Genomic DNA, 23,522 nt, shown 5'->3' on the forward strand with positions numbered 1-23,522 from the left:
GTCAATAAGGAAGGATCAAACCTGATAGGCACCCGAAGCTTCCCTGGTTCATAATGGAGATATTGCTCTCGGAAGATTTGTATCTAAGTCCCCATCGTCTTTCCCTATTTGGAAAGATAATCTTATTTAACTGTGAACGAGCTTCAGCCACAAATGACAGCGAAAGAAGTGAGTTAATATTCTGCAGTCTTTCATTTAAACGGGAAGACAACAGGTTCCTAAAGGCAGCTGATGGAGCAGCTGTCATCAGCAGGAACAGATCAGCGCATGTGGCTATTGTGAAATGTAAATGTGTCATACATGTTCAGAAGAGAGTCACCATGCCGTGTATTTTAGTGACAAAGAAGAGTGAGAAAGGGGAAAGCTTCCAGTATAGTCTTCTCACACTGAGCAGCTCAAACGGACTGGAGCCCTGCATTGAGTTTAAACTCTCTTATCAAATGAAGGAGAATGTTTCTATCCTCCAGGGCCCAACAGTGTTGTGGAGCCATGCTGGTAATGTCTTCTATGCATCTCTGCAGGCAGGAGAGGTGAGACAGATACCCATTCAGTTGTCCCACAATGTTATTGGAGAACTTCCCCTCCACAAAGAACAAGTATTTGTTCTTGGACTGCAAAACCTTTCAGACCAGTGCTCAAATACTCAGCCCACAGGTCAAACCCTGGGTTATTTTGTTGAGAGTGGACACGTTTTTGATGGCGCAATGATCTTGCCTTATCCCTATGTTTGCATCACGCGGTGCATTCTGGTGCTGTCAGCTGAAAAAGGGGAGGATGTGCTGAACTCTGCTGTGGTTGCAGCAACTTCTAATCAGCAACTTGTCTATTTTGAGAATGGCATTGTGAAAGATGTATGTCAGCTCCCATTTGACCAACCTGAAAATATTCAGGTGGTCAACACAGGGAGAAATGGCTCCCTGTTTGTCATATCCTTTCACCAGGGGCATGTATGTGCAATGTGGAAGGAAACATTTCAGGTAAACCAATGTGTAAAATCCATATTATATTTAATTCTATATTCTGCTTTACTTCCAATGTACAGGTTTGTATAAGCCTATTTTGTTAAACGCTCTTCCCCAGATAGCCTCCCACTGGTCAAGTGTCAGTTCTGTCCATGTAGATGACTTCCTGGGATGTGGAACAGACCAGATGCTGTTGGTTTTTAAGGATCAAGGTGTAACGGGGCAACCATTGGAAAGGTTTCTCCTCACTGACCTCTGTGGCATTTCATATTCTGTAAGGCACACATTTCTTTCTCATGTGCAATATTACATGTATTTCCCTTGATAAAGACAACATCGACATGACTAATTGAAAATACACATTTCAGCGTGGCGAGGACAGCGAAGCACTAAAGACAGCGCCTCCTCCACCAGAGAACGATCTCCTCACGCTTCGCGCTTTAGAGTCCAGACTACAGGTAAGCATTTATAAACTATTACTGGAGTGGCAGCACTAGTCACTAAGTCATAACTTAACAGAACAGTTACTCGTTGGCATCATGTTTCATGTAAATGGTCAATTTTTCCCGGTTCTTGTTGAAGATGTCACCTTTTAATTTTTAGTTGGTACGTCAGCTTTTCCATTGAATAGATATCCTGGAGGTTTAGCTCTATACCAGTTTCTTGTTTGTTTCTTTGCTCACAATAAGCAACATTTCTTCCAGATATCTATCTCTTCCTTGTACATCCTCCTCTATGTTCCCTAGGTACATCACAACGCAGTTGTTTGGAACAGTATATATCCCATATTGTCTTTAATAGTTAGCTTTTACATTATTCCAGAAAGGCTTTAGTTTAGTGCATCTCCAGAAAACATGGGTATGTTGGCCTATTTCACATGTAATTTGACATACTTTACCATATATATGACATGTATATACTGTAGTTGACAGAACAATATTGTATTAATAATCAAAATCACCCTATAGTGCTAAATAATAAATGATCTGATTGTTATTCATATACAACATTTTGAAATCACCTCTCAGACCCTCAATGTGTGTTGAATTTAAAATGTATACTCAATCAAATATGATCTGTTATGTAGAGTGGACTGACCTTGCTTCAGGAGCTTCAAGGAGAGGCGAGAGTGAAGGAACGAGTTCTACAGCAGTCGGTCCAAGCCCTGACCAATGTGGTCTCAAAAAGAGAGACTATTCTCACCCAGCATGAGCAGGTACAGAACATATGACATGCATAAACTATATAATTATGACTTTCAGCAAAGCACTGTCTGTTGTGTTACAGCATTTAGTAAACATTTTTCAGAAGCCTTAGAAATGGCGGTAATGGGATCAAACCAGCAACTATTTTGGTTGTGATCTGGCCTGTGCGTGTGTGTGTGCGTGTGTGTGTGTGTGTGTGTGTGTGTGTGTGTGTGTGTGTGTGTGTGTGAGAGAGATCTTATGACATGAAAGCATTCTGATATTAACTGGTGATGTTTTCAGTGGCATTTCTAGGTAATGTTATGTTTGTAACGCTGACAAGCATTTTAGTTCAGTTCACAACTTCAAAATGGGAAATGTTATGATATTTTTTTTAGGATTTAAGAATATACAATGTATTACCATAAAACAGGTGACGTATATTACTGTTAGTCCCGCCCTCGTCCCCTCAGTTGTTTGGGTTTCACGCCAGTACTTGTCATATTTGAAATGGCATCTCACATGAGGCCGATGCAGTCAGCGTTCCTAATTGCTGCCGCAGGCATTGAGGAAGCAAATGAAATACAAACGCCACAAATGTTTTGTTGTCTCTTACTTTGTAACTCATGATGTCGTTTTATGTTTTTAAATGCTTTTGTTGCTGTTGCTATGATCTTCTTGTGCTGAGGTCACGAGACTTACCTCTCACAACAAATAGTGAATGTGGCCCTGAAATAAACTTTATTTTATATAAAAAGTTTTTAAATAAACAATGCCAGGAGAAATTATACTGTATTTTGACAGGAAGTGTCCGAGCAACATTCTTTGTTCTTGAATGGTATATTTAAAGTCCACTAAAAGTGTACCTGGGCAAGTTGAAATGTTTGACATAAATTGCTATTGCTGTCACATGCTGTCATCGCTGATTATAGTCTTTGCACTTTCTGTCCAGGAAGGCCTTGTTGCTCTGTGGGACTGTGGTGATGATGATGATGATGATGATGGTGATGAGTCAAAGGAGTCAAAGGATCAGGCCTTGGCTGACATGACGCAAGACATGCCAGCAGTGTCTTCAAAACCTCATGTTGAGAAGCTGTGGCATCGCGTTGCAGAGGAGCGAATGGTCGTGGGAGTGATATTAACTACTGACAGCTCAGTGTAAGCACGATTTTGTTGGATTGTATATGTTTGTCTGTGTGAGATTTATGGACTGAGGCATCAGCCTTCCTAAATATGGCTGATTTGAACTTGACATCATCTAAACACTTAGCAATTCTTCTGAAAGTGTGTGTGTGTGTGTGTGTGTGTGTGTGTGTGTGTGTGTGTGTGTGTGTGTGTGTGTGTGTGTGTGTGTGTGTGTGTGTGTGTGTGTGTGTGTGTGTGTGTGTGTGTGTGTGTGTGTGTGTGTGTGTGTGTGTGTGTGTGTGTGTGTGTGTGTGTGTGTGTGTGTGTGTGTGTGTGTGTGTGTGTGTGTGTGTGTATCAGATTTGTCAGAAGTGAAACATTATGGTGCCATTTTCTGAGGAGGACAGATTAAATCAATCGTAATCTCTGTAAACAAATAGCTCTGACTGAGTAAAGATGCTGTTTTACCTCTTTTGATTGCCCCAAAATGTACATGAATTTCTCCAAGGCAGAGTCAGTGTGGCAAAGGCCGTCACCATGGCAACCTGTATTTAATAACTCTCCAAACTCCTTTTGCTGGGAACAAGACATTAATCTGATTCCTCCATCCACCTTTTATCTGGCAACATGTGGAGGTAAACTACTTCTGGCATGGCTGCCTGAAGAGCCCATATAATGCTGTTTCTATTGCACTTGTCCAGCTGATGTCATTTGGAGATGTTGGTGTTGTTCACAGTTCACAAGCAGTCACACACCAGTTGTAGTTTTTTTTCTTTTCAATCTGATTTCCAGTATGATAACCTGCTGTCCATGTGATATCTGATTGTTCGGGATGTGTTATTTTCTCCAGACCAGTGGCCAGTGTGAGTTTATCTATCGTGACAGAGGCTGGTCAGAGCTCAACGCCTGCAGTCATCCAGACTCAAAGCCAAGTGTTCGGGCTCCCTGCGCCCTGCTCCTCATCATCCTCCTCCTCTACCTCCACATTCTCAGAGCCCGCAGCCAAAAGAAGCAAGCAGCACAATGCCGGCAGACCCAATGATCTCAACACATGCAGACTTGCGGTGACTGCTGTGTCCAGACTGACACCTCTGTTGACCTCTGGCTTTGTCAAGTGCCATGTCATGCTCCATTACGTTCAGAGACGTGCTTCTTTTGCCCTCGTTAGCAACCCGACACCGGTGGTCCTGCATTGTGGTCAGGTTGCTTTAGACATCCACAGTGATTTCCAAACCCGACTGTTGAAAAACCCTGAACTCAAAACAGGTAATATCACAAATTCCCACGACTTGAGATTTAACATTTTGACACGTATGTTCATTATTGTCTTCTTTCTTTGTGCCCAGATGAGGTTAAAGAGGACTTGCTGAGTCTGATGGCGGTGCTGGATCGCCAGGTTTTCCACATTGACTCTCCTGATCACAGTTTAGGTGATGTAGATGGCTGGATTCAGAAAAGAGAGGGATGTAGGAGGATAGAAGTGAGCCCTCAGTATCTACTGTTAAACTCTTCAGGACCATCTGCTCTCATGCTGCTGCACTGGCATCAGATAACCCCGTTCAAGGGGGAACTGTCGGTCCACTCCAGGTAAATCATTCTTATTTACAGGTAGCAGTAAGATGGTCGTGTTGCTGCCTCAGAGTTGTAGGTGTTGATCGTTTGGATAGTTTTGGTCATCATGTTATCAGTTCATAAAGTGAAGTTAATGTAAATGTCTTTGTTCTTTCAGTTCAATACTCAAAGATATTCAGCTTAATAAAATATAAAAAAGCAGATTATCTCCTTATTTTAGGGGCTAAACACATTTACTGCTATTTTTGAATGAAGAAAATTACTTAAAGGATTAATCGATTTATCAAAATATTTGGCAATCATTTTTCTGTCCACTAATCAATAAGTCGACTAATCGTTGCAGCAACTAAATGGGGACCCACTCTGAAAACATTTCCCTGTAGCTCCGTCTTAATACAACCTTTTTTTTTTCTATCGTCTGAATTCCCTTTTTTATGTAAAAAATGTTTTAATGAATAACTTTCTTTGCATAATTAGTAATTCTGCTACTTTGATAATCATGTAAAGTCATAAAAAACACAGAACAATTGGTTTAACAGCGATATTTTCTCTTAATTAGCCAACTATGATATTAGTGCTCTGTGTACTGGTTGAAACATTACTACCTGGGACTTGAATTCTTGAATCATTTCATTTCATTTCATTTAAAAGAACTAAGGAAGGTAGTAGAAATGAGCACCGCTGCTCAATTTATATTAATGGATTCAAAGTTGTCAAGGCTTTGAAGTTGACTGGGAAGCGTATCCGTGGGATATTCCTCTGAATATCAAAGTGATTCTCTGCCAAGCGGAGCACTTTAAAATGGCAAATTCCACAAATGAACTCTGAACAGGTAGGTGGGTATGAAGCAGCTCGTGAATGATAAATTAGAAAAAAGACAAAAAGAAACGTCAACATGTTTAATTTATTACAACACGATATAATAACATGCAACTTGTGTCTCTGTTGTTCCTTTTGCAGCCACTTACAGACACTCCAGTTCCTGGACTCTCTCTTGGCTTACCTCCCTGCGTTTTGCTCCATCCAGCCTGTCAAAGGTACAAGAGCACAGGGTGCAGCTCAAATATTTTCCTTGGCACTGGAGAAAGAAGTGGTGTCACTCAGAGAGTGTGTGTCATCGCTACTTGGTGAAGAAGAAGAAGAAGAAGAGGAGGGGGGGAGGGAGAGCCTTGGACATGAGGAGACCCCTGAGCCAAGTTCTGTGAAGGGGCTCCAGAGGTGTAGGGACGTGTTTCAGCTGGACGTGGAGAGAAGTAGGAAGCGGTTGAGCCCCCTGGTGGATGTGCTGAGGTATCGTAGGCTTACCCAAAACATGTCCAAGTTCCAGCTCGATGGGGATTTGGCAGCTCTCTTAGACACTCAGAGAACTTCGCTCGGTTAATAAGCTGCAGACGTGGTTGTTGTTGAAAATCAAAAGACAGTTCATCATGCCTTTCATTTTCCACCTGTACTGAGAGCTGCCCCTGTTGCTGGCTTGGTTATGTCTCTACTGTACTGTGTGTCTGTACAGTATCTATCTAGCGTCTGCTGCTGTGTAGAGCCTCAGCCTATTCAACTGGAGCACCTCCTGGGTTCCACAGGCTTTAATCTGATACTGATGGGTTACTGCTCTCTGCCCAGCTTATTCTTCTGGTCATGTCCCTTTTTTAGACCTTCTGTGTTCAAAAAGGCTCTTTAATGTTTCCTGCTGCTGCTGTTGTGTGCTAGTCACTTTCATCCTGCAGTGAGAAACTGTTTGTGTTATGCATAAAGGCATACATATGATGGTAGAGCAAAGAGGTTATACATCTGCACAGTGGCTGGAGTTGACTGAAAGCTTTTAGTGGAGCTTTTCCCTCATGGTTTAGTTTTTTCCATGTGAAACGATGTAAACAAAAATAAAAAGTCCTTGTATTCTGTTTCTTCTAGTCCTTCTCCCTGTTTCTTCTAGGCTGTCAGCAATGTTAGTTCAAATGCTGTTCATCCAAGTAAACATCAAATCCTACTTAAAAGAGCCCCGGCTTTTCTGAGGTCTGCGGCAGCTTGGCCGTAGTGTTTGCTGAAATGGATGGTGAGGTTTTTTTTGTTTTTTTTAACCATCCCAGTGGGGGCTGGAAAACGAGGATGTGCGTTTTGTTTTTTTCAGGGAGCTACTCCATCTGTGTGGAGTAGAGATAAACACTCGCTTTCTTTTTTTTTTACACCTTTTAATATGTCTGCGTCATTGCAAGTGGCAGCTTCCACTGGACTCACTGCCGCAGGACTCCCCTGAACATAGCTGAAACATAATTATGTCCAAGTGAGTGATTCCTAATGTGTTACTTTATGATGGTAATGTGGGTTAATGTAATATACAAAATATAGTTTTAGTCTGGTTCGAATTGAAATAAAGCAGCTGAGTTCTATTGAGACAACTCAACTTCCACCACCATGAAAGTTAAACACACACACACAGGCAGGCCCCCACAACTTTGTTCTGTGGCTGTGACACAAACACATCTGTCACTTCTTGCACAGAAGATGAATAGTGAATTCTGTAGAGTAAATAACACCATGGAGAAATACTTGGATCACATGTGAAAACGAAAATTCAATTGTATTGGTGTTTCCTTAAAGCCCTGAATGCCACCCAGAGTAAAAGATATGGTTTGTCATCCCATTATTGTCTGTTAACTTCTATTATCTCTGAGTGGTGGAAGAAGGCTGCAGGGTTTCTACCCTCCGCTCAAGTCCCCTCACTTTAATGGGGAATGAAAACGTGGTAGATGAATCATATCGCTGCTGTGTTAAGAAACATCGCATCGAAAATTTAGTCTTGATAAAAAATAAATGGTAAATAAATAATAACTTTCTTTAAACCTCATAGTTACTTTTTATCTCGTAATTCTGATTAAATATTTCATAATGTTGTATTATTGCTTTTCATCTATTTCTTCTCCTGGTGGGAATGTTCTGCTATACTCTTGTATTTAATTATAATAATAATAATAAATATATAATAAAAAACCAGTCTGTAATTTATTGGACATATAAATATTCATGTTCATAATTGAAGAGTCATAGATTGAAACTCTTATATTTTATGTCTGTTTTATGTGCATGAGCTGTTTTTTTTCAGTGTTTGCAAATATGACGTAATAAAAAATTTAACAGCATCAGAAAGCATAAATAGGCATAATTAGTTAGTTTTTGAATATAATGTGAGTGTATATATATTAAACATTTGTTTGAGAGTGACAGAAGGTTCCAATCTTGTGTTTTATTTGAAACGTCCATAATAATGAATGATGCTGCTGAGCCATGTTTATATTGATGCTGTGTGCTGAGTGCACTGGCCTGGTGTCTTCCTGCAGTCGACTGGTATTGATCGGGGTCAGTCCTCTGGACTCTGGAACTCAGCGGGTCACCAAAACAAAGTGGGAGTCCATTGATTATATCTACAACGCAATAGTTCACAGCCCTCTTAGGTACAATAACATACATGATTCTGTATGCGGAGAGCTCACCATGTGAGTTAACACTGGTTCAAAAGGTGAGGGAGCAACCTTTCATTTCCATATTTACACTCTTTAACCTATATGCTCAATTATGCGACGACGTCTCAGCAAATATTATATATTGGGGGGGTTTCTGCCCCTCGCTCATCACAGTTTATTACATTTTTATTAAGCCCTTAGGCATAATATCCAATATATCACATCAACCAGCAATATTTCTGTTGCTGGAGTGCCATGTTTACTACTTCTGGTGCGGCAGACATCCCATGCATAACGTGGGCTCTCCCTGAAACACACGGGGGGACATGGAAGTGGTGCTGTCACAATATCAGATTTCCACTACATGACTGTCGTGTCTAAAATAATTAATAAACAATATTTTCGTGATATCTATACAAAATGTGAAATGTATATAATCAAGTCAATTTCATCTCTCACTTTATTGTACATGTTTCTCTTTTTTGGCAAATGAATTATACTCAAAATACAGAGGTGGAGAGATAGTCTGTAACCATAAGTGTACAAAATCATGATTTAAAGGGCGCTGGATTATTTACACAATATTATGATGTGTGTGTTATTTATTACTAATGATATTGCTGCTACACGGCCATTTGCTCTTTTGTATATTGTATATTTGTTTGTTATAATGTTGTGTTATGTGTATTTCTTGTACCTTTGCTGTACTTGGAGAAGCCAAAGACACATTTCCACTGAGGTGAAGTCAATCTAATCTAATCAATATTAAAATGTTAAAATATCAGTTATCGTCAACACCGGTGTATCGCGACGCATGTTGCTGATATTATTGTTACTTTAATACAGTAGAAATGACTCTTTAATTTAGAGTATTATTCATGTTCATGCACAAGAGACACTTTTCTGGCACAATCATGCTCCAGTGTTTGTAACTCTCGCACTGGCCTTCTCGATTGCTGTGCTGTTGCTATGGCAACCCTCATTTCTTGCCTCTCAGACCTCACACAGCAGCCTCCCTGAACCTTAATGAATGATGGAAAGTTGTTTTCCCTCTTAAACACAATTATAAGCTGCAAATTATTTTCCCTTCCATAAGCCGTCATACTGAACTTGATTGCATAAAGACTATTGCGTCCCTGCATATTCAAACAGCAGTAATAATGGGCGGTGATGTAAGACTGTGTCGGTGAAATGGATGGTATTTCCACGCTAGGATTAGTGTTATTGATTAGTTTCTAATCCCTGTGTGTGCATTAAAATAGTAGTTAGATGATTCATGCAGCCTTCCTTTTAAAAGTGACCACAGACCATGTATTATTCATCTTTACCTTAAATATAAGATGGAACCTGGCATTACCGTATGATAATGAATATCAGTATTAGTAATGTCATTTACAGGATATCGAGAGCTGATGTTGGGACTCCTGTCTCTTTAAGGATGATATATTTGGGTTACTCGTGGCTGTTGTCTGAGCTCACGTCCAGTAACAACAAGTGGAAGCAGTTTAAGAAGGATCTTTATTTGCTGTATGAATATCTAATGCAATTGTCCTTCTGTGAACACCACGCCAGTGTCTTCCATTCAACTGGTAGGTAAGTCCCCGCTGATGGAATCTCAACACCACAGTGTGAAGTCCATTATCATGCATTAATAGCAACCCACTGTCAGATCATATCCACGTCACCCCGGGCCACCCAACGATCCCTGCCATGTGTCATCACCCCGGCTCGGCGAGGAGACTGACTTTGTCGTTTTCTTTGATCGGATTTGCAAAAGAATATTTCATGTGCTTGTGCCTTATTTTGTCAGTAATTTCTTTTCTTGAAAAGCATCCATTTATTCATTACTTGTGAAGAAAGCAATATGATTGCATCAACAAATGCATGAGAATATAAAACAGAGTTGTGTACTTTAAACATGACAGGAGAAGTGGAAATAAAGTAAATATGGTGCAGTCAATTTTATTGATGTACAGACCAGTAAATAACCTTTTTTTTTCAGAAATAGCATTCAAGAAAGGAGTTTTTCACTACAGTAGTATATCAGGAGTGCAAGGACCATTAGCTGCTCTGTACCATGAATGTTATGCAGATCCGTCTTTCACGATTGAATCCCAACATATGTCACCATCCAGCAACAGACAAGCTAAGTGAAGTTAAACCGGCCACAGCGGAGGATGAAGAAGTATACAGAAAGCTTTTTTTTTCTTAATGAACATAACCTTTCCTCCATTACAATACATATTTCATCAGACTAAATCTACAAAATAACATAGTCTCAAACTCTAAAACCATACCTAAGATACCTGGGGTATTTATTTACCTGGAATATAAATAAATTCATGTGCATATGGGCATATGACAACATTGTACATTATACACTTGGCCATTATACTTTTTATGAACCTAGTCTGTGAAATATATGACAGTTTGTTTAATAAATTATTTGAAAACGAAAATGTGTGACTTTTATAGCATCTGAATAAACTTACATTGATTTTAAGTGATAATACACAGGAATATGATTTATAATACACTTAGAGAGAAAGAAAACAACTAGAAGTACCTTTGGATGTACTCTGGCCACAGGTAGAAAAGATCAAACACTGCCTTCGACTCTGATAGACCACTAGAAAGAGGAGATGCTTGAAAAAATAGAGAAGCACTGCACTTCATCTCTCCAAATCTCTGATATCTAAGGCCTCAGGTATTTCGTAAAAATGCAGTATCCAATTCGCAATTCCAGATTTTCATCTGCTTTGTTCGCACTCAACGCGTGCTGCTCCTAATGTCAGAAGGATGCGTCTGCACTGAATGTGCTTTTTGCCTGTATATTTTAAGTTATATTACGTTTGCTGCTTTATTTTTGTATAAACAGAGTGGACGTGCCATGACAATAGTAAAATATAAAACAGTCCTAAACATCCTTAAGAAATATCCTTTTTGTAATCACAAAAAGTATTTGAGGGTCTGACTTAGCTACCTTTCCGTTACAAATCTATGGAATGTTTCTTTGTTCCTTTTACAGATGCCAAGGCAGAATTTATTTAAACAATTGGTCCATCTTTTCCAGCATATTACTAAGCATTGAGTTAGAACCATTTTCCCAGATTTATCAGGAAATATTATGCAGCAGTACAACAACAACAACAACAACAACAACAAACATCTGTGTCTCAGAACATGAGCACTATTGTATGATGCATGAACATTATACATTATCCCTGAAAGAACTGCACCAGCATTTCCACCATGGTACCTTTCAATGCACAGTCTCCCATCTCATTTCGCTGTGCAAAGCATTTCTCAATCTGAGAAATGAACAAAATAAATGTTGTTTGTCAAGGGTTAAGTCTTTTGGTGGATGTCCTCATACCTGATGATCTTGTAGGTGACCCAGTAGAAGATGTTGAAGATGAGGAACGCCAGAGGAAAGCCGGCCCTGGAGATAGTGTCTATCCTCTTGGCTCTGTCCACAAACTTCTTCTTCAGGGTGTCTATGTCCTTGGGGACTGATGGTTGAGGGTTAGGAGCTGGCTCAGTGTTCTTAACAGCTGAGGCATCCTTCGTTGGCAGACACTGACTCATATTGTAGCCAGCTGAATTAAAGCGGCCTTCACGCATATCATCATCCTGAAAAAACACATGCACATGTGGACAGAATGAATTTTCTCAAATTGTAGGCTTTACTTCTTAGTGGCCACTGGCTCATTGTGGCTGTTAGCAATGTGAACTTACATGAACACTAATCATGAGATAACACACTTTTAAATTAAAGAAAGATAACCTGATGCACTTTAATGATAAACCACTTAGAGCATCCGCCGAGGGGTTGAATCTTAATTCACTATGTATGCTACTTCAGTATCCCAACAAGAGTCTACCATGGTAGCAGCTCTGTAAAGCTGAAGTTAGCCACAGTGATGCTTTGAGATTAAAGCTAATGCCAGCATGCTACCATGGTCACAATGTCACAATGCCACATGGCAATGTTTAGCAGATATAGCCTCATTTTTACAGTACCATGTTCCATATCTCAGTTCAGCATGTTAATGTGCTTATATTTGTACAAAGTAGGCTACAGCTGAGGCTGATGGGAATGTCATTAGGTTTTTAGATATTTGGTCACATAAAGTTTCAGTCATTCTGATTTTACACATAGTAATTTCTCTATTATTATTTTTGCCCTATTTTGTACACATCCTCTTCTGAAACAAGGGTCTAAGGATAGACGTTGTCATATGCTGTACAGATTGTAAAGCCCTTTGAGGCACACTTGTTATTTGTGATTTGGGGCTACAGTATAAAAAGAAAATTAACTTGACTTGACAATTCATCCTGAGGGATACATGAATGTGTATACCAAATTTCATGGCAATGCATCCAATAGATATTGACACATCACAACAAAACACACAAAGGCCCACTTAATGGTGGCCAGGGAATGGCCAAGTTATTACATACATCAGTTGGGAGCCATGAATGCCACATTTTGTGTCAATTGACCTGTTGGTGGCACTGAAGTCATTAGATTAATCCTCTGGGTACCATTAATGTCTTTATGAAATCGAATGGCAAACTGTTCAATAGTTGCCAAAACTCTTTCAGTCTGGACTGATGGCGGTGCGGCCAACAGATGGACGTTGCCATCGTCACACTGCTAACGTGGCTAAAAAGTTTGATAACCAAATAACCTTGTAAAGACATTGAAAGCATACCTTGTGATTCCTCCTTTGTCTTCGTCTCAGGCGAAGGAACTCTTTCTGTTGCCTGGAGACAAAATTAACCCCAGCATATTCTAGCAATGCAGCAAATACAAAGAGCAGACACACAGCCATCCAGATATCAATGGCTTTCACGTAAGAGACCTGGGAGAGAAAACACATTTCCTTTGTTAGATCCTCCAAGGTGACAGCATCAGCTCGCAGTTCAGATGCAGTTTGAATATATGCTTTGAATTAAAAATATTTGTAGATTTGAACATTTCTGTATTTATTTTAAGCCCTAAATCTATTCTTCCTGGTGATCTGCGTTGGCAGAAAGTTTTTCTTTCTGTCTTTTTCTCCCTTTATATTGCTCATTGTGACAGTTAACTGGGACTTATAAATAACTGTAATTACAGGTAATGTTTGCTAACAAGTGTATCAGATCTGCCAGTGATGTCAGTGAATATAATCCATAAAAAATGGAAATAATTGCTGCCTTCAATACCAATAGAAAGAGAACTGTATAAGTTCCTTTAGCACTGTTTTTCCCCCATCTGTTTCACCTAACTCCATGGCAGCTGATTAGCATGTGGAGAAAACAACTCAGCTTTTTGAGGGGCAGTTAAGGCATATTAAGTTATTGTTTTCTTGAATCGAGGCTCTCAAAGGCTTCTCTTTAAATATTTAACGTGTCTTTTATGTATTAGAATCTCTGACGCAGCTGAGGTCTTCGGAGCTCAGGTGCCGGCTGATGCATGGAGAGTGATTGATCATCAAGATCTGACTCTCAGTGCCTGTAGTACCCTTCACTATATGTGCATGGTAATTTACCCTGATTGAAAATAAGATACTGCAGACTAGCACACCCTGTCAACTATGCACATGCTTTAGATGTCAACATCTTCACCGCTGTAACAGAAATGTTTAATGCGGTGAATTGTACTAACAAGGCCAAAAGAGCCCAGTTATAGTTAAATTATCTCTGAAAGAAGTAAAGAAGTGTGTGAATTTCCTTTCAATAATTTAATTCATTGCTGGTTCTTGCATTGTGTTCTTGTTTAGATTGTTCATTTGTCTTCATATTTTCCTGGGCTATGAATCTGTTCTCCGTCTGAAACGACTGCAAAACATTGTTGCCATGTTACTCTTACATTTAAGATACTTCTTCAGGTCCCTGTAGCTCTGTCACATACTTTTTAAAATAACCATAGTGTTATAAATTGCTTAGGGAGCTTATTATAATGCTTAATTTCCATGCTTTTATTTGTTTAGTCTCAAATGTACAATGCAAATACATGTGTGTATATTTAGATATGTTTTCCAAGAAGAAGGCACAGGAGGCGTATTAGTAGGAGGAAGTATAAATGTACTTTTTTCTCAGGTTTAACTTGCATCATTAATTCCTCAAATGTGGGTATTTCCTGTTAATTCCTTACACATGAACATTATCATTGGTGCATGCCTTTGTATCCGTCTCTTTGCAATATGTTCCACCATCAGAGGTTTTTACATAATGTTACATGATTGAAACTAAATGAGTTTCACCTTTGGAAGAGAAGCTCTGGAGCCCGAGCTTTGTGTGGTCATGGTAAGCACAGTGGTGATGCCCAGCGCCACTCTGGCAGGAGCAGCATCCATATTGATCCAAAAAGACACCCACGAGAGGATGACAATGAGGAGGGACGGAATGTACATCTGGATCAGGTAGTACCCCATCTGTCGCTCCAGATGAAATTTGACTTCTATACAGGTGAATTTACCTATTCAACAGCAAGACACACAATGCAATTCAGCTACCAAAAGTAAACATGAGAAATGTTAACTGTGTGAAATATAATCAGCGCCTCTGACCTGTGTTGTAGTGTTTTGTACAGTAACCCAGCTCCTTCTCTTCCCTCATAAGGAATTGAGGCAGTGTGAGACCATCTGACACCTGCACTGCACCGTTCTCCAGCCACTCGAAGACCAAGTCATTCATGGTGTAGCCGACTAAAGAAAGAAAAGACAGTATCAATATTTAGATATGCAGGTGCAGGTGCAGAAAGTGCAGTGACAAAACTGAGACAAAGTCCACGCTTACAACTTTCCAGTTGCATCGTACAAGTTTGGACATCCATCGGAAAGTTCTTCAGATCCATTGGGCAGGACAGAATGAGAGTCAACCTATGATGCGAGACAAAGTAACGTGTGGTGAACAGAGAATACATTTGATTTTGAAAGAAATATATTTATTAAACCTTGCTCGACACATGAATTGAAACTAATTTGCTTGCAACACTTGGTCCTTTTTTTTTGGTAATCTCTGTATTGTGTGCCTCTTTCTCCTGTGTGATAGCCTCTGAAATATCATGTAGGATTCCCTTCAGCAGGTTCCTATCACACTTTCATTACTGCAACTTATTGTCTCTGTGATGCATTGTGGTCCGCGGTCTGCTCACTCTGTCATTTCTCTCATGAATGGAGAGAGTGGCAAACCACCTTTCATCTCTCCCGTTGACCCACTCTGCCTCCACACCTGAGCCTCTCTAAATGGACTTAAAATTGATCTGCTTCATCATCATTGTGGAGAAAATTGAATGCTGCGTGTGATTGAAGTTGTATTGAAATGAAATGAAACATATTTTCATATCTAGTACTGAGTATTGTTCAAATTTGCAGATGATAGGGCCCTTAAAATGTCATCCATCCCAACAGCATGTATCAGAGTCTTCAGCAATGGTTTTATGGATTACGAATATTCCACATGCAGAGAGACCAACATGAAGAAGGATTCCCCTTTTTATCTTCACTTTGGATTCTCTACAATGCCCCTGAGATTAGCTTGCCCTCTTGCAATCAGTGTTCTTTTATTAAGAATCGACATCGCACATGAGGATGTACTGTACAGTGAATTATGCCATTTCAAAGGAGTGATCATAGTGAGATAAAATCCATTTAAAACTGTATTTTATAGATTGACAGTCTTTGATGTTTGAGAGGAAATGTAAGAAAAGCAATAAGTGAACATGTCCTGGGGTGATCTATGCATCACAGCTTTTGATCTCTGCGGTATAATTGTTCACTCAGCAGATTCCTACAATGTCAAACAGGGTAAACTATGGCTTACAATTATTTTTTAATTATCCACTAATCTACTGGTTATTTTCCTGATTAATCACTTGACTTGTGGCTCCTGTGTAAACCTCCATCTTTGATTCTTAAGTCCTTTTTAATGATGCTGTTGTTTATGACAACTTCACCTGATACTGTAGAGGACAGTCCCATCCTTGAAGATCCGCAGCAGCTTGTTGTCTGTGGTGACATCATGGAAGTTGGCCCCTTTCTCGTTGGCAAAGAAGAGGTCGGGCTTCCATATGGAGTCCAACATGGATGGGTCCAGGTCGAGAGAGGAATCTGGGTATTTACTATACGCCAGCCGAGGGTCATTCCACTTCTGCCGCAGGAAGATGTTCACTCTGTAATCCTGTAGAGATGGCAATATTTTGTAGTAAAGTGATTGGGGTTATGAGAAAGCAGTCATCTGTATCGGTTTTAAATATTATATATATATATATCCTCCTTTTGATAAACAGGACATTTACCTTGCTAAACTTATGTCTTCACGGTTATTCTAATACACAACAATGCTTTTAATGAATGGCATACTTCACTTGAGTATTTCCATTTTAACCGACTTAATATTTCAACTTCAACATATTTTTGCACTTTTACATCATAACATTTATTTGACAGCTTTAGTTTCTTTGTGGATTAAGACTTTACGAAACATGTGATCATCTTAAAAGATGTGACGCATTGTTTTAAATCTACACAACAGTATATGAAGCAGTTAAAATGATCTTTACATATTAATGCATATAAAATAGAAATACAATAATATCAAATATACAATAATACACTCAATTCTGCTATAATGAGTTTGATACTTTAAGTACATGTAGTTGCTAATATATGTTTACCTTTACCACATTAACTCAATTACAGCTGTAATAAAACAAAGCATTTAAAAAAAAATGTTGTGTAATATTAATAACAACATATGAAAAATAATAAAATGGATGAGGAACAAAAAATTGTTTCAAAGCACAGTTGACAAAATCATCCAGCAACAGTATTACCTAGATGCCTATATAAAAGTGCAAAACACTGACCTTATAATAACTTTGTGTATTAACCATAATTATGTAAGAGCCATTATAGAAGATAATGGTGGATTTATAAGATGTAGTGGCGGATAAGGAACACTCTGACAGTGCAGTTAATAAGCTGAGTGTCACAAAGCTCAGTTTCTCACAGTAATTGATATGTCATGATGATGAGAGGCCCTTATGTTGTTTGACATTTCATCAGAATATTGGCGGTTCCAAATATTTGCATGCGTGTCTAACGCTGTGTAATTCCCTGGCAATCTCATGAGCTTCAGCTCCTGCGCAAATTAACATCCTTCATTCAAGATTTAAGTAGTTATTATCACTCATTATGAATCCTTTGATCATGATGAGTTTTGATGCAGCCTCGCAGGTTTTATATTGTTACACCTTGGGCAGCTGAATGCTTTCATACATCACATATTGTAGATCAGCTTGTTTGAAAGCCGCCCCCCCCCCCCTCCTCCACAGTCATTGGCTGAACTTAAAGTGACCTAATGGTTGGAACGTATTGTATTATTTATTAACCCTGTACTTATACGTGTATAAGGGGCATCATGGGGGATGAAAACAATATTAATTTGGACAGCCTCAGATTTCTCATGTATAATGTCTATGTGCCTCGTGAACCGCCAATAGACTCTTTGATGGCAAAACACAGGCAGACACAGGTAGATTAGGTAAAAAAATAAAAAGAAAAAGAAAAGATGATTCAGCCTTAACCCCTGAGCAAGGGTCAGGGCTTTAGATGTCCAAGCACAATGTTCAACTCACCATTGTAGTTTCTGCTATAGAACCAAAGCTGTTGATAAATATGTTGCAGGTAACATTAACTGGTGGACCTGCAGGTTGAGGGATAGATAACACATTGTGCAGGAATCAACCAAAACGCCAGAGGAACTCACCATAGTTGTCTCTGACACAGAGCCGAAACTGTTGATAAAAATATTGCATGTAACATTTACGGAGGGACCTGTGAAACGGGATGACAATGACATGACAGGAAAAAGCCTTAAACCATATCATCAAGGACGACTGGGTTTGGAGCGCTGCAGATGTTTCATCAGGGAATTTGGGTCTGTTGGTTCCCAAGCTGCTGCTCACTGTGTACATGCATTAATACCAACAAGCACTCGTTTTCTTTCTTTAATTGTCATTTTAAAGGAGATCCAGAGTGGATGGTGAATCACAAAGATCACAAGATGCTTATTTAAAATTTTGATAAAAGTTGATAAAATGCAGTTATACTCAAATTAAATATATTAATGGGTAACGACATCAAATTGTGTCAGCTTGTTATAATCTTAATAATCATGTAGTGATCTCATGTGTGGTGATCTTTTGTGGTTTACTTACTGTAAACACATTTTTTCTACATCATGTCTTTAAATATTCAGCAGAGATTTCATGCACACACACACACACACACACACACACACACACACTCACACACACACACACACCGTAATTTAGAGCGGCAACGATTAGCCAAATAATCCACAGAAAATTCATCGGCAACTATTTTGATAGTTTAGGACAAAAATGCCAAATAAATGACCGGTTAGAGCTTCTAAAATGTAAACATGTTCTTAATCTTCTATGATATAAAAAAAGATATCTTTATATGTTGGACTGTAATATTCAGGTTATTCAATATTATCTCATATCTCATCAGTTGCAGCTCTACAGTATTAGTATCAAATCAGAGCAGTTTCTTCCCAACACTGTGAGTAAAAATTACCCAGCATGCTAGTGTCCTTTTTGTGACCTAAACTGAAATATCCTTGCGAGGCTTGGAAGGTTATGCCATTTAAAGTCACAGCAAATCTTTTTTCCCATCTGATAAGTGAAGTTTTAAGCCCTTCATAGTGCCCTTCCCCTGTGCTTTCCTCATCAATATTGCATGGCACTAGGTATTAATATTTGCCACAGTTCGTCGTCAGGTAGCTACATTTAACAGCAGAAGCAGAAAAATAAAGCAGTACCTCCTCACAACAAAGTCAGCAAGGAAATCTAGGTCAGCCTTCAGAAATACAGTTCAACACTCTCTTCAAAATATGACTAGCAGGTACGCAAGCAAAATCATCTGTTTGTTTCGCAGTGGGTTCATGCAAAATAGTTTGTTTTCTAGCTATATGAATGTGGATTGTGTACGAAACAAGGAAGCTGTATCTGCCCTAAAATACAGAGTATAAATATAACCAGCATCATTAAAATCATGCTTATTGCATTTTAATCCATGTGTGCTCAGCCTCTCTTTCTTAGAAACAGTTGCTTTTGCTGAATCCCTCCCCTGAAAATGCCAGCCGGTGTTTAACAGGCGATCCTCCTCCCATCTTATGTCCATTTCAGCAATCTTCTTTCCTTTTCTACCAGATGGGAGAGGAAAGATCTGGGCCATGCGTTTCTGAATCCTGCTGAGCAATCCCCGTGCTCCACTGTCTTGGCTGCTTCAACAACTGGATTCCCCAAACCTCTCCAACAAATTCCCAGATCAACTGACCCGGAGTGGGCCTGAGCCCCAGCAGGCCGGCCTCTTCTCACTCAGCTCTGTTCCAGTGACAGATGCTGTGTCTGTCCCCATCATCACAGTATCAACAACAGAGGAAGTCAGTAGCCTGCAGCCTTGCCACAGGGGCACCAACCATCATTTGGCCTGTCATGGTAACATCCCTGTCTGAAACTGTCTCTGTTATATTTACAAGCCTTTTTTTTCTTTCCAAATGATCACTTAATGGAGATATGGATTCTGTCTGACGTGATTTTACCGAATGCAAACAATGCAATGTTACGATCAGGAGTTAGCTGACAATTTAATTCAAGCCAGGACAACGATGTCACTGTCAACTGAAGTGATTGATTGTTCTTGTCAAAGGCCTGGCAGCACAGTACCTTAGCATCAGATAAAAGTCAATGGATCTCCAGATAAGTAATAATGTCAAAGTGAAAGGGGGGGGGGGGGGGTGTATTCCGCATGCAGAAATACTTCATGTACATCACTTGACAAAAGGTGAGCTTGTGGTTTTGTTGTAAAACTAAGACTTAGTGTAAAGTGAGGTGTGTGAAAATGTCCCAAAGACAGTGATAAACAAACCTTTAAAATTCGGTCGTATTCGTGCATCATACCCAGACGTACGACCCATGAGTGAGTCCAGAAAGTCTGATGGAGACATGTTGGACGATGATCTGGAATCGTGCTCCTTGGCACCCACAACTCTGCAACACACAACCACACAGTTAGAAAAATCACTTTATCAGACTGAAGTCGCGGCTGAAAACCAGGAGTTAAATGTTATCTGTCGCCTAGCAGCTGTCTGGGAGTGATGGGCAAGCACAGGGAAACTAGAAAATGCGTTTAAGAGCACACACGTATCAGACGAATCTCGGATTTCGACGTCGGGGGCATTTCCTTTTTACGAGAGACAGTTATATTTCTGTCACATCATGACTGCACAGATGCTGTAATTTGATATGAAACATCGTAGGAATGATGTCACGATGACAATAAATAATACTACCATTACGTGCGTAAATCTCACTATAAAGTCATTTTACTACAGGCATACAATTATCATAGGAATATTAAATACGTTACGTATATTTTAATTACCAAATTGTGCTGACAAAAACAATTAAAACAGTTGGAAATGCAGAGTAACTTTAGTCAATCCTAATCGAAGCAGCACTTAAGCAATTATCAACTTAGTCCGTGCAGAAAGAAGTCACTGCCCATATATTGTTTCTTTAATCACGCCTACAATTCAGCCTACTTCACTGAAATATCGTATTTTCCAAACTTAAGAAGAAAGAGATCATTTGTTTTCAATCTATACATTCATATTGGTAAATTAATTGGCCTACCTGAAGTTGTTTGTCGCCATGACATATGTAAATAAAGCTGCCAAAACCTTCATAAAAGAGCGATTCATTCCTGGTGGTTTTCCCATGTGCTCACTTTTTTATTTCTTCCATATATTTACATTGGTCAAACACATAATCCAAATAGGGGTACTGCTTTCTTCCTGACCAAGTCGTGGGCGTTTGGGTGTTCTTGTGTCACACAAAAATACAGGAGACATTCCTCTACGTAGCCACAGATCATAATTTAGTTTCATGAAACTCTGACTCCCAAAAACAGATTTCGCGAAGAGGAGGTGTGAAGATACATCAGTCCTGTGGTCAAACGCCGAGAGGGTGAAACTCCAAAAACGCTCTGAACGCTTTTGGCTCAGATCTAAGAGCTCACTCTGTGAAGACAGTCCCGCTGGTTCGCGTTGTTACTTATGAAGTGAAATATTTCGCAGGTGGAGGACCGTCCTCTGTTGAGGAATGGGAGTGGAACGCCTTTTCTCATTTCAGCACTTGGACAGCTCCCGGCTCTGTTACGCGCAAGCGCAAGGCTTAAAAGTGGTGGACGTGAGTTGATTTTCAATAAATCCAATAAACGAGGGAGGTAATCATCAGAAACTCATTCAAACATTTTCTTCAGTGTTGTTACTTAACGAAAGGTGTCAGTTTTTAATGTTACAGCTTTCCTCTTATGGGAGCGCGCGCAGCTGCGCAGCTGCGCATCATGGATCAACTGGATTTAGTAATGTTTCCCAGTGGTTTGTTTAAGTAGCTTAAAATAAGTAACATGGACAATGTGTCTAATGTACATCTACGTCCTTTAGTAAAAATATGACTTAAAACCTACAGCTTTTAATAATCATTGTTATATAGGGATGCAAATAAGGAATCAACACAGATTCATACTGTGGGTGTACAACATAAGATTGACTGGGTTACTCTGACATGATACTTGGCTTTATTTTTACACAATGGGCTTCTTTTTTTTGTGTCTCTATCCTTGTCTGTTTGGAGCAACCTACATCCTCACAGAGATATGAAAAGTGTAAACAAAAGACGCACCAGCGAGAAGCCTCTGGGAGAGTATTTGGTACCCCGGTTGCCTGGAAACAGATTTCAGAGGCACATCATTGGAAATGCTGAAAGGTTGGCCACCCAGAGTGAGACGAAAGAGAGCTGACTGACAGACAGAGACACAGACGGAGACGGCAGGAAATAAACCGTAGGCTGGCTGAAGCCCAAGGGTTAAGGGGCCGAGGTTTAGTAGGCCACCACACGTATTTAGTAATTATTATTCAATTGACATGTATGTAAGCTCTTGGTATTGATGCAGAGGCTGCATGGGAAACCTGGTAGCGTGAGGATATGTGTGGGATGTGAGGTTTTATGGACCACAGGCGTGAATGACTCATTCCACATGAACACACAGGCATGTGCTGTGGAAGAAATGGCTAAACCCGGTGAAGAAAAAAAAAAAGGTATTTCATTCACATCAAGCCAACCACAGGCATCGTATTGTGAGATGACTCTCAGCTCATCACATGCCTCAATGCTGTGGCATGCTCGGGGCCATATTACACTTCAGTCTGACACTTGGTAACTGACCAGTTTCCAGATCATCTTGGCCTATCTCAGCCAGAGGGGGAGTCATCGTGTTTTAAGGCCAAAGTGTCACGCTGTATCTCATGGTTGAGAATGTATGGGATGTATGGATTTAGTGTTAGTGTGTCATCAGAGGTCTTATAAATGCCGTGTTCTGCAGCATGTTCGACTCCATAAATACTGAATGCCTAGTGTGAATTATTCACTGCATGTCCACATTTAGTTTTGTTATTAACAAAAGGAAACAAACAAACTTTGTCTTGCAGATGTCATGACGAGCAGCACATCATCTATGTCATAGATGATGACATTAGAGTCATCCACATAGATTCTATGTGGATGACTCTAATGTCACTGCGCCTGATCCTAGGCAAAAAAAAAAACATCTATAAAAGCAAATATTTGGTGAAGTTGCTTTATTGAATTAATTTAATCCTGGTTAAGGGCCAAAACTCTCTCTTTGTATTCAAATAATTTATTTCCCATCTCCGAGACAGCTGCAATTGGCTTGTCTGTTTAATGACAACCAACCTGAGCTTCTATTGGCCATTAGTTTCCATAAAGAAAGACTCCTGGGCCAGGTGGGTCACATAATTAGAGGAGAACAAGTCAAATATGGATGTCATTAAGGGGGAGAAAGATGTAGTGCGCCTCTCTGTGAAAGGAGCGAATAAAACAGAACAATTCTTTAGACTAGAAGTGTCTGTCCGTCTCATTTATCCAGCAGTTTCCTCACAGCCATTAAAATTACAGGCTCAAGACAGGCGAAGGCGCTATTTTAAAGCTGCCCACACACAACAAAGATTGGTAGCCACCGCCTGTTATTCTCTGGGGAATTAGGGTTTTACATCATCTGGTTTATTGTGTTGTCAAAAAAAGATTTCCAGCACAATTTTTTAGCTTCAAAATGTAATCATTT

At 39.7% G+C, this 23,522-nt stretch overlaps 2 protein-coding genes across 3 annotated transcripts; one reads left to right on the forward strand and one right to left on the reverse strand.

Moving 5' to 3' along the window:
* Positions 1-21: 21 nt before the first annotated feature.
* Positions 22-6,743, forward strand: fancb (FA complementation group B). Its single transcript, XM_029458785.1, has 8 exons — positions 22-977; positions 1,081-1,236; positions 1,331-1,420; positions 2,050-2,178; positions 3,099-3,304; positions 4,122-4,537; positions 4,618-4,858; positions 5,804-6,743. The coding sequence occupies exons 1-8, from the start codon at positions 54-56 to the stop codon at positions 6,222-6,224; spliced, it is 2,583 nt and encodes an 860-aa protein (XP_029314645.1). The 5' UTR covers positions 22-53; the 3' UTR covers positions 6,225-6,743.
* Positions 6,744-10,235: 3,492 nt separating this feature from the next.
* glra2 (glycine receptor, alpha 2) lies at positions 10,236-21,527 on the reverse strand. 2 transcript variants are annotated; one of them, XM_029459645.1, is made up of 9 exons: positions 21,014-21,527; positions 20,247-20,368; positions 17,927-17,994; positions 16,244-16,467; positions 15,085-15,167; positions 14,856-14,993; positions 14,550-14,764; positions 13,017-13,166; positions 10,236-11,931 (listed from the first exon to the last, which is right to left on the reverse strand). In XM_029459645.1, the coding sequence occupies exons 1-9, from the start codon at positions 21,097-21,099 to the stop codon at positions 11,647-11,649; spliced, it is 1,371 nt and encodes a 456-aa protein (XP_029315505.1). In that variant the 5' UTR covers positions 21,100-21,527; the 3' UTR covers positions 10,236-11,646. The 2 variants fall into 2 exon arrangements, with proteins under 2 accessions (XP_029315505.1, XP_029315506.1); XM_029459646.1 differs by lacking the exon at positions 17,927-17,994.
* Positions 21,528-23,522: the final 1,995 nt, after the last annotated feature.

This window comes from Cottoperca gobio, chromosome 21 (assembly GCF_900634415.1).
Source record: "Cottoperca gobio chromosome 21, fCotGob3.1, whole genome shotgun sequence".
NCBI lineage: Eukaryota > Metazoa > Chordata > Actinopteri > Perciformes > Bovichtidae > Cottoperca > Cottoperca gobio.

What these genes read in the sequence shown, in the direction of transcription:
- fancb (XM_029458785.1), top strand. Translation starts at nt 54, where the DNA reads ATGGAGATATTGCTCTCGGAAGATTTGTATCTAAGTCCCCATCGTCTT. An exon ending in TTCTCACCCAGCATGAGCAG is followed by an intron (nt 2,179 to 3,098) that starts GTACAGAACATA and finishes CTTTCTGTCCAG; the next exon opens with GAAGGCCTTGTTGCTCTGTG. An exon ending in TTAACTACTGACAGCTCAGT is followed by an intron (nt 3,305 to 4,121) that starts GTAAGCACGATT and finishes TATTTTCTCCAG; the next exon opens with ACCAGTGGCCAGTGTGAGTT.
- glra2 (XM_029459645.1), bottom strand. Translation starts at nt 21,099, where the DNA reads ATGGGAAAACCACCAGGAATGAATCGCTCTTTTATGAAGGTTTTGGCA. An exon ending in ATGGCGACAAACAACTTCAG is followed by an intron (nt 20,369 to 21,013) that starts GTAGGCCAATTA and finishes TGTGTGTTGCAG; the next exon opens with AGTTGTGGGTGCCAAGGAGC. An exon ending in TACGATGCAACTGGAAAGTT is followed by an intron (nt 14,994 to 15,084) that starts GTAAGCGTGGAC and finishes TTCTTTCTTTAG; the next exon opens with TCGGCTACACCATGAATGAC.